Consider the following 11067-nt stretch of genomic DNA (forward strand, 5'->3'; position numbering starts at 1 on the left):
AAACAAGAAAATTGTCTTTGAGTTTATTGAGAATATTGTTGCAAATAAAATGTAAGAATATGGATCAATGAGTAGAAACAGAAAATGTAAATGAAAAAGCAGAAGACTGCAAAGTTCCATCTCTACAACACAGCTGACACAGTTTGATGAAGGATCTACAGCAAGTCATGAAGAACATTTGAGAACTGTGATCAAAGTGATGAATGAGATGAAAGGAGGAGATTTGATGGAGAGAAAAGACGAGCAGAAAACAGTCATTCAGCATGTCTGGAGTTGGTGGATGCTCCCTTGTTTCTGAGGATCATCAGCAGAGAGAGTCCACAGCAGTACACCAGACTCTTCACTATCAGCACTGAGTACAGCAGGCAGAGCAGCTTCACCCTGCACTCAGACTGGAAGGACAGCTTCACCAGGTCCAGAGGAGGAACAGAGGCTGTTCCCTCTGCTAGAATGCTGGAAGATGCTGGATGGGATGTTGGAGCTGCTGGATGGGATGTTGGAGCTGCTGTGGAACCTGCAGATGGAAGTGCAGGAACCTCTGAAACAGAGAAAGAGTCAGAAAGAGTCAGCATGAAGCTGAATCTCTGTTGAACACAGTCACCAAGCCTTCATCACCTTGTTGTGTTTGGGCCTCCACTGTGCCCCCCTCATGTTTGACGGAGCAGATGTATTCATAGGAGCTGTCCTCTTGCTGATGAACCAGCAGGATGGAGGCGCTGTGTCCCGACTCTCTGAGATCCAGCTGCTCTTCAGAGGTCAGGTCCTCCAGTGGTCCGTTGTTCTTCTGTCTTTTCCAGGAGAACTGGACCACAGGAGGAAACATGGCTGAGGCCAGACACAGCAGGGAGCTGCTCCCCTCCACATGGACTCTGGATGCTGCTGGGTACACGCTCACCACGGGCTTCACTACGGACTCATCTGAAGTTTGACAGCAGCAACAAGCAGCACAGACACACACTCACACAGTCAACAGCAGCTTCCAGAAGTGCATTCAGTCTGATCCTGGAAACTCCATGAACTCTGATCACTAAACTCCTCATCAATGCAGCACAAAGTTCACTTCACTCACTGGATTCAGCTTCACATCAAACCGTCATCAGGAGACACGACGGCTGCAAATCATTTCTACACTCAGACTAACTCATTTGGAAGAAAAAGATCTTTAGAAATTTAGAAATTAAACATTAAGTCTGTTCTTAAAAATATGAAAAATGACCAATTAAATTCAACACCTTTATTTTAATTCATCAAAAGATTTTTTTTGTCATTCTATGATAACATTTTTATAGTTATCAACATTTAAACCATTAAAATTTTTGTTATCCAGTAGTCATTTTTTTATAAAAAACAAATGATCATTTGTTAGTTTGTAGGTCTAAAAAATGTATTTTGACTGTAAACCTTTTTAGAATTATGACAATATTTAAGAAAGAAAAACATGTCAACTTAGTCAAATAAAGCCTTTAATCTTAAATCAATGACTTTTTTTGATTTTTTTTTAGACTTTAAGAGAGAAATAACATGTTTTGATAAAGAATTGATCTGAAAATTTTTGTATTTTAATGATAATTAAACTCAAAGGTAAATTATGCAAAGTGTTATCATTTTGATTTAATTTGAACAAATTTAAAATCAGGATCAATTTAAACAGCTGTTTTTGTGAATCATTATTTACTTTAAAATGATAATTTTCTTCCGTTTTGTTTCCAAACTTCAGTTCAATTCAGTTGAAGCTCAGATCTGATCTTGTTCTCAGAAACCAGCAGATGTTCCAGAATCAGTGAGACCATCAAACTCTAAATATTTGGAACATCACTCAGATTTACAGAAATCAAGAATCAGTTTAGTTGTTCAGTGAGATTTCAACATGTTTGCAGAAATGATTCAGCTTTTCTTCTGGAACAATGGCTGCTTGATGAATTCTCTGCTAATGATGAACAAACTAACATGTGAAGCTGAAGCAGCAGAAACTGACTTGAAACACATTTTCTACAATCAAACAGCTGAAGGAGCAGAAATGGTTCTTCTTACCCGTTACAAACAGTCCAGTTCCAGGTCCAAAGATGTAATAGTAATAGCTCCCACACATTGAGAAAGTGTGTTACAAAAACCTGTGTGCTGTTAAAGTGTCATCTGAGTGAATCAGGATCATATTTCAGCTCCATGATGAGTTTCTCTAATGTTCAGATCAACATGACTGTCTCTGTCTGCAGTGGAGGAACTTGGTGAACTGCTGTGTGAAATGAGAGAAGAAAATGACAAATATTCCTGCAGTTATTAGATGAAAGATTCATGCAGAAAGTGACAGCATGAAAGAGGAAATGTAGAGTTGTGCACGTGTTCAGTTATCTTGAAGTCCATCAGTCTGTTTTCTTCTGCTCCTCCTGAAACCACAGGAACATGAGAGAGCAGCACAGTTCTGCTGGGAGTCCAAACACAGACACATTCAGCATTCAGAGCTCACTTCCACTCTCAGAGTTTCTGTCTCACTTCTGGTCTCTGCTGCTTTCATGCAGTCAAACAGAAGCAGAAAGATCTCTGCTCCTCTGAGAAAACCACACTTTGGGTTTCAATCCCATTCAGTCTGAACAGAACATTTCTCTGAACCAGAGCAGTTTGTGTTTCTGAAACTAGAGAAGCTGATTCAATGAAAACTGCAGATGGAGACCATGAAGAAGCTCAAATCCACATTCACATTCTGGAAGGATCAGTTCCTAAAAGTCCAGGACAGAGACTCTGGAACATTTAGAAAATGCTTCTTTCTGAAGCTCTGCTGTGTTGTAGGTTAGAGCTGAAATTCTACTTTCTAGTCAACGATCAAGTTGGCAAGTAAATTAAAAAAATCAACCAGACACATTTTTTACCGGCCAATTTATTTAACACAGAAAAACCTAAGAAGTTTACTTCATACAATGATAATACGTTGAATGATAACAGAAAAAAGTCAGAATAAAAATTGTTTATGCTTTTGACTTCTAAAGAATTTCAAAACTCAAAGTGAAACATGCAGAGAAAACAAGGATTGATTCACGCACTTTATCTTTGTAATGTTACAAAGACGCTGTTAATAAACAGTGGATTCAATTCTGTTACTTAGAACATAAAAGGTTTTATGAATGTCCTATTATTAAATTAGCTGTATTTATCCGTTTATCCGTCTTAAAGTCCAGTGTTTAAAATTATTGTCAGACTTTAAACTGCTCCTTGAAAACACATTAGTGACACACAGAACAGCTCTTTAGCATTTCATCACAGCGTTGTAGCTTCACAGCTTCATAGCATCAGTGTCTAACAACACCACTGTCTCCAAATCAAAACTTTAAATAAACATTGAAAAGATGTAAATGACAGTTTGATCTTTTTAATCATTTTGACTCTAAATAATTCAGATTTCTGACTCTGAGGTTTGGATTTCTTGGAGCTGAAACAGCTTGAAACTGTTCAAACAGTTGGACTGACATGGATCTACTGAAGAAAAGAGAAGCTTTTTGGATGTTTAGATGCAGAGAAACAGGAGTCAGAGAATCTCTTCCTTTAGTCAACAACTAACTGCATCTGCTGGTTTGGTTGCTGAGGGTCTAGTTGAGCATCAGCCTTCAGGTGGAGATCCATTCAAACAGTAGAGACTCACTGAATAGTTTCTCAAGTGGACAAGATTCATTTTTCATTGTTTTCGGGTTTAAAGTAACTGTTCATGTTCAGTTTGAAAGACTTTATTAAAGATCACTGTTCTGATTTCAGTGTTTTCTGATTATCAGAGTTTTCACCTTCAAGAAATTAAACTTCATCTTTTTCTTTAGTTTGATCTATTTTTTCTGGATCATCAAGAAAGAAAAAAACATGTTTATGCTGAGTATGCAGAATCCAAGTAGCTGCACATTGTTAACCCTTGTGCTAAGCACTTTACCATCGGGAGTTGGGTCATCTAGACCCACCTGACCAGGGAGCTGCCCTAGTGGCTCCCTGGAGCATTTTCAAAATATTTTGAAAATGTAAAAAGATGGAGGAGAGAAATATATTTTTTGTTTTAATATGGTTTCTGTAGGAGGACAAACAAGACACAAACATTCTTAACGTTTCCCAATGCTGAAAAAATGTGTAGAATAAATATTAAATTTCAACATTTCTGTCAACGAAGATTTGCTTCATAGCCTGCGACACAAATTTCTACCAGCACGGCTTGTTTTTGTTTTTTTTTTACTTTCAGCGGACCGCTAGGCAGGTGGCTGATGTAAATGGAACCGCCGTCAGTTCCATGCGTTGCTTGATGAAGTTGAAAGCGAATATTCTGATCTCCTGCTACACAACAGTCCGATGGCTGTCCAGGGGGAGGTTTTTTGTCGCTTTTTCGTCTGTTTCGAACACGTGAATACATTCCTGAAAAGCTAAGACCTGAACTACCTGCAACTGGAAGATACTGAGTAGCTCAAAAAGCTGCACTTTTTGGTGGATATGACAAGCCACCTGAGCGAGCTGAATGAAAGTCTGCAGGCGCCTCAAATGCTTGAAACTGTTCTGTCATTCAAGTGCAGCTGACTGTCTTTGCAGAGATGTACAGCTAAAGAAGAGGATGCTGCTAGGTTTTACCCGTGCACTGACTTGCTTGGCATTAGCACAAAAATCAAACTTAAACTGTATTAATTTGATTTTATATAATTTACCTTTTCAAAAGGCTGCTGTTTTTTCTTTTTTATAAAATCAGGCTGCGTTTTATTGCACTCTGTTTAGTTCCCAGAGAGGGGCGCGTCACGCATGTTCCATTTTGTTGTTTTTTGCTCGAATCCTCAAAATAAAATGAAATGATAGTCATTTTCTAATGATTCAAACACAACTCTTCTTTCTTTCTCTTATCAGGTGGATTACAAAAACACTCCCCTCATCTGCTCCTGGACCGGCCCTTCTGTCAAACTTTAGAAGCATCTGTTGCTCATGAGTCAGAAAGTTTGTCCACCACTGCTCTAGGGCGTCCCTACTATCAAGTCTACAGAACAGATAGTCTGACTCTGAGAGGGAAAGCAGGTAGAAGGACGAGGAAAGAGAGGATGAGACTCACCGCTTCTGATTCCAGACCCACAGCACACTGCTGCTTCCAAACAAGGAAATGAATCATTTTTCATTCAGAAAATGAGTATAATTTATAGCTGTAATGGATCATGTAAAAAATGAAAAAGTAAAAATATAGATAAATAATAATCTGTGTTCAAATGATTTTATTTCCATCACAGTTTCCTTCCTAAATGTCATTCTAAATCTGTAAATGGTTTGTGTTTCTAAATGTTTCCAGTTGCTGTTTTCCAACATGTTAGAAAACTGTGGTTAGAGAAATAACAGGCCTGGAATGTTGAATGTGTTTGTTCTCACACTGATGTTCAAACTGGAGTTTTTTCTATTTCCAGTCTGAAAATAAGGAGAAGCAGAGAAACAGTTCAGTTCAGTGGATCTGAAGGCTGCAGAGCAGCAGATGTTCTCTAAAGGCTGACTAAGCATTGACAGCTATGTGGACTTTTCTGGAGGTTTAGCAGGTGGACAAAAGGACAGAAGATGGTGAGCAGTCCATCAAGGAATCATCTGGAAAAAACAGATTGTCAGGACTTTGCCAGATCCACAGTCTTCTTTGTTTTGTGTGTTTCTCTGAGCAGCTGCTAATCACTGCATTGAAAGCAGACTGAAAGCTCAGCTTTTTCAGACTCACTGATTTCTGAGTTTCTGTGTCTGCAGAAGCTGTCACTCTGGTTTCTGCATTCAGGAAACTCAGAAAGAGATCATTTATTCTCCACACATTTGGACAAAGGAACAAAGGAATTAGAACAGGTTCATGATTTCAGGATTTCATTTCATTTCCTGCAGAGTCAATCCATGAGTTTCTTTTAGAACTACAGTCATGATTTCATGTCTGGATTCATTGTGTGTGGGGTCATGGGGTCAATGTGTCAATAGAGGAGGAGGGGGGGCAATGGGGTGGGTTGATTTTTAGCTGTAAAACACTTTGAGCTGTGTCATGAAAAGCACTTTTTGTTTTACAAATAAAGTTTGATTTGATTGTGTTTTCTTTTGGTGCCTTAATCCTCAGTTCAGTGAGTTTGTGAGTCTGTGTGAGATGGAGGTGAAACATGTGAACCTGGCTGTGGTTTCCTGCTCTCTTTCTGTCACAAACACTAACATTTGTTCATCTGCAGGTTTTTGTTCAGCCTGCAGGGATCATTTCTCACTGTGGATATAGTATTTATAGCAGCTGCAGTAGTAGGAGGCTGAATGATCCACTTTGACTTTGTTGATCTTCAATTCACATCCACTCTGGGTGTTTTCAGCATTGAAATCATCTTGTTGAGGATGATTATAAGGTTTATTGATTCCACAACTGCCTTCAAGAAAATAAAGAATTATTTTAAATGCTTCTGTTTCTTTCTTCTGGTACCAGAATCTGAAGCTGCTACCACACTCCCGAATTCCTCCACAGCTGAAAGAGACACTTTGACCAACTCTCCTGGTCAATGTTAAATCCTCCTGAATCAGCTCTGCTGCCATGGCAACCAGTGCTGCAGAGACACAGACAGACAGGTGAAGATCAGGATGACAGTGTTTGTTCCAGGTAGACCTGGTTGGCTCCTGATTGGCTGCAAACACTCACCTGAACACAGACAGCACAGAGCAGCTGGGAGGAAAAGCATTTTGTTCAGCCGTGTTTCCTCTGCTCAACCTGAGGAGAAGTGGTGTTCTGATGCAGCTGAGGACAAAGAAGGACCTGAGAGCTGTGAGATGAGAGCAGGACCACGTTCTTTGGGACTCCTCCTCCAAGCTCCCATCAGCCCCTGCAGCTCACAGAGAAGACTGCTGCTGCAGACGGACAGCTCAGCTGAAGCTGCTGTGTGGTTTCATCTTCCTGATTTGAATCTGACAGCAGATGAAGAGAATCTGGGTCACATGATGCACAAACACATTCATGTTCCACAAACACACTCAGCCTGATGCTGAACTCACAAACACACACTGTTATCTGCTGTTTAACAGCTGTGGAGAAAATACACAAGTATCAATTCATGTTCTGTTTCTTGATGAATCTCTGTGATCCATGATGAACTCATGTTGATGCTGGAAGCTGCTGGAAATGTTTTCTACACTGTTTATGTCTAGAGAAAAATATCAATGATTCTCATCTGTTAACACAGGGAAGTTCCTAAACAGCCATGTGGGGGCGCTCTCCAGCTGCTTTAAATGAAAAGTAATGGTTTCAGAGATATTTCAGTTACTTTATAATGGAAGATTCTAAACCAGGGGTCGGCAACCCGCGACTCAGGAGCCTGTTTTGCTCATGTGTCTGTGTGTGTGGTTCTACAACAGAATAAAGAAAACAAATAATACAATTATAATAAACCAAATTCAATAAACAAACCCAAAATATTAATATTCATGATTCAATAATTTAGCAACAGGATGTCTTCATAATAACCACTTAGCCTGTTGGATCTGCATTTGGAAACATTCCACAAACCTCTTATAGCATTATTATACCCAGAATGTTATACACAGAAAACTTATGATATTAACTGTAGGAACTAATTAAATCCAATATTCTATAACTTCTAACTAAAACTAGCTTAACTTGTTTAGTAGCAGAAAATGTCCACACCCAAAAAAAACACTAAAATTGTCTCACTCATCGTGGGCCGGGTGGGTGGCTGCCTGGAGTGCGGAGCGGGTCTCCCTTGGGGGGTCCTGGCTCGTACCTGGGGTCGGGGCGGGGGGATGCCTGGAACTCCTGGGTGGTGGTGGGGTGCTCGTCTGGGGCTGTGGGCGTCCCTCTCCGGTGGGGCCCTGCGTTGGGCTCTTCCGGCGCGGCGGGGGGCTGCTTTCCTGGCTGGGCTGGGGCGGCGCTCTCTTTCCCTCTGCGCCTCCCTGCTCTCTGGCTCTGGGGGCCTCGCGGCGGTCCTGCTGGCCCTGGCCTGGGTGGCGGTCTTGGTCGCCCGGGGGGCGGTTGTTCCCTGCCTGTTCCCGTGTGGCGTTGGGGGAATTCCGGCTGCCGCTGCTGCTGCGGCGGGGGTGTGGGTGTGGGGGTGGCTGGGCGCTCCTCCTCCTTCTTTTCACATTCCACCATCCATTTTAGAAGAACATAAACACTCACCTGAGCACAGGTGTTGGCTCACCTTTGCACTAACAGTTTGTATGATTGAATGAATGAAAGATTTCACACTAGTTGGTTTAAAGGCATAGGTATGCGTTCGTGAACACTATCTGTTTTGTGTACATTTTGACATGTGGACATTTTTGCGGCTAGCAGGTGTGTTGATAATATTTGAGTGTGTGTGAACAGGCCCCGCCCTTTTTGTACTACATTTGAACCGTACCGTAACGATAAACAACCAGTAAGTCTGTCTGCTCTATGCTGCTTCATGGTCTTATCCCCTTTCCCCTCCGATTATCACCCTCCTACCCCCCCCTCTCTCTAACGTCCCTCTCTCTTCTTCCCCTCTTTCCTTTTCCGTCCGGTCCAACACCAAAGATTTTCAAACATGATTGAAATTAATAAAGTTTGGCCTCAATTACAAAAGGGGTTTATTCAGACATACCTTTGGTTTGTCTGAAGATGAATAACCCCTCTTGTTAAAATAAAATATGTCCAACACAAGAGGCCCTCAGCTCTCATCTGTTTGCCTAGCTGTTGGACAGGACAAGTTAAAAAAAAATAAATAAATAAATAAATAAAATAAAATAAAATAAAATAAAATTGTCTCACTGCTCTCATGGACGCACACTTAAGCTTAGAAACTCAAACTGTTCTTTCAAATATTGTGTTTGCTGCTCTGTTTACTTCTGTTTACACTTTAGAATTGGAATTATTCAAAGAACGATGGCGCCCTCTAGTGGTAAACTTCAGAACAATGCCTCAGTCTTCTCTTAAGAACAGCATTAATAATGTTACGTTTCAAACAACTTTAGTTGTTGTCTTTTTTTAGATATTCTTTCTTCTGGTTCATGATTTTTTGTTTTTATCCTCTCCATCTTCCCCTCTTTACCCTCTCTCCTCTACCCATGATTAGAGACAATGGAAGTGATGATTCATTTAAAGCTCTGAATTCAGAATCCTCATGAAGAAATAAAATATGAATACATGTATTTTGGGATTTGGGATTCTATATTCACTGAAACCAATGTCTAAAACACAACACAGGAGAATATTTGTCATAATCAGAAAGACAAAAATAATGTTTGTGTATTTCTTTTGTGTTTGTTTTAAATTGTGTAACCAGAGTTCATGGTGTGAAGGCTGCAGAGCACAAACACACACATCTGCAGGCAGTTTGATTGTCTGTCAGCAGCATTTCCTGTAATCCAAACCACTGAGAGCAGATTCATATCTGCTGCTGTTCACTCATCAACCTCCCTCCTCTCTGCTCTCTGTCTTTATTCTGCTGCATGGAAACTTTTGATTTGTTGATGTTCTTGAAAGAATCACAAACTTACAGTTAAATGTCTTCAAACAGGAAAATTGTCTTTGAGTTTATTGAGAATATTGTTGCAAATAAAATGTAAGAATATGTATCAATGTGTATAAACAGAAAATGTAAATGAAAAAGCAGAAAACTGCAAAGTTCCATCTCTACAACACAGCTGACAGTTTGATGAAGGATCTACAGCAAGTCATGAAGAACATTTGAGAACTGTGATCAAAGTGATGAATGAGATGAAAGGAGGAGATTTGATGGAGAGAAAAGACGAGCAGAAAACAGTCATTCAGCATGTCTGGAGTTGGTGGATGCTCCCTTGTTTCTGAGGATCATCAGCAGAGAGAGTCCACAGCAGTACACCAGACTCTTCACTATCAGCACTGAGTACAGCAGGCAGAGCAGCTTCACCCTGCACTCAGACTGGAAGGACAGCTTCACCAGGTCCAGAGGAGGAACAGAGGCTGTTCCCTCTGCTAGAATGCTGGAAGATGCTGGATGGGATGTTGGAGCTGCTGGATGGGATGTTGGAGCTGCTGTGGAACCTGCAGCTGGAAGTGCAGGAACCTCTGAAACAGAGAAAGAGTCAGAAAGAGTCAGCATGAAGCTGAATCTCTGTTGAACACAGTCACCAAGCCTTCATTACCTTGTTGTGTTTGGGCCTCCACTGTGCCCCCCTCATGTTTGACGGAGCAGATGTATTTATAGGAGCTGTCCTCTTGCTGATGGAGCAGCAGGATGGAGGCGCTGTGTCCCGACTCTCTGAGATCCAGCTGCTCTTCAGAGGTCAGGTCCTCCAGTGGTCCGTTGTTCTTCTGTCTTTTCCAGGAGAACTGGACCACAGGAGGAAACATGGCTGAGGCCAGACACAGCAGGGAGCTGCTCCCCTCCACATGGACTCTGGATGCTGCTGGGTACACGCTCACCACGGGCTTCACTACGGACTCATCTGAAGTTTGACAGCAGCAACAAGCAGCACAGACACACACTCACACAGTCAACAGCAGCTTCCAGAAATGCATTCAGTCTGATCCTGGAAACTCCATGAACTCTGATCACTAAACTCCTCATCAATGCAGCACAAAGTTCACTTCACTCACTGGATTCAGCTTCACATCAAACCGTCATCAGTAAACACTATGGCGTTTCATCGGTGCCATTAATTGAACGAGCGTAAAGACAACTAAGGCCGCCTTTACACTGCATGGTTCAAGAGACCCAATTCCGATTTTTTCCTCTCATGTGGCACAGATCGGATATGACCGGTGAACGTGTAAGCAGGACAAAAGCGCATGGATTCCGTTTTTCTCAGATCGGATACAGGCCTCATTCATATGTGGAAATAAATCGGAAACGAATCGGATACGTGCATTTCTGTGTGCCATGTAAGCAGACAAATCGGATATTCCCCAGTAAATGCGAGTCGTACGTCAGTGACGTCAATTCAGGACACCACCAACTGAGATCACATGACTTATTAAGGTGCTTTTTGTGTGCTTATTTTGCTGTCAGCGTGTTACCTTTCAGCCTCAGTCTTCAGACCGTAGTCGGAAGCCGCTGTTATGTCCGGTCCCGTCCCGTCCCGGCCCGGACGCAAACGGTAACTAATGAAGCAGGACAACGTTGC

At 41.5% G+C, this 11067-nt stretch overlaps 1 protein-coding gene across 1 annotated transcript; it reads right to left on the bottom strand.

Moving 5' to 3' along the window:
- LOC111949123 (immunoglobulin lambda-1 light chain-like) lies at positions 1-6940 on the bottom strand. Its single transcript, XM_023965700.1, has 5 exons — positions 6629-6940; positions 6217-6536; positions 2032-2071; positions 616-918; positions 1-538 (listed from the first exon to the last, which is right to left on the bottom strand). The coding sequence occupies exons 1-5, from the start codon at positions 6666-6668 to the stop codon at positions 255-257; spliced, it is 987 nt and encodes a 328-aa protein (XP_023821468.1). The 5' UTR covers positions 6669-6940; the 3' UTR covers positions 1-254.
- Between the last annotated feature and the right edge of the window lie 4127 nt (positions 6941-11067).

The sequence above is a fragment of the Oryzias latipes genome, chromosome 17, assembly GCF_002234675.1.
Source record: "Oryzias latipes chromosome 17, ASM223467v1".
In the NCBI taxonomy this organism is placed as follows: domain Eukaryota; kingdom Metazoa; phylum Chordata; class Actinopteri; order Beloniformes; family Adrianichthyidae; genus Oryzias; species Oryzias latipes.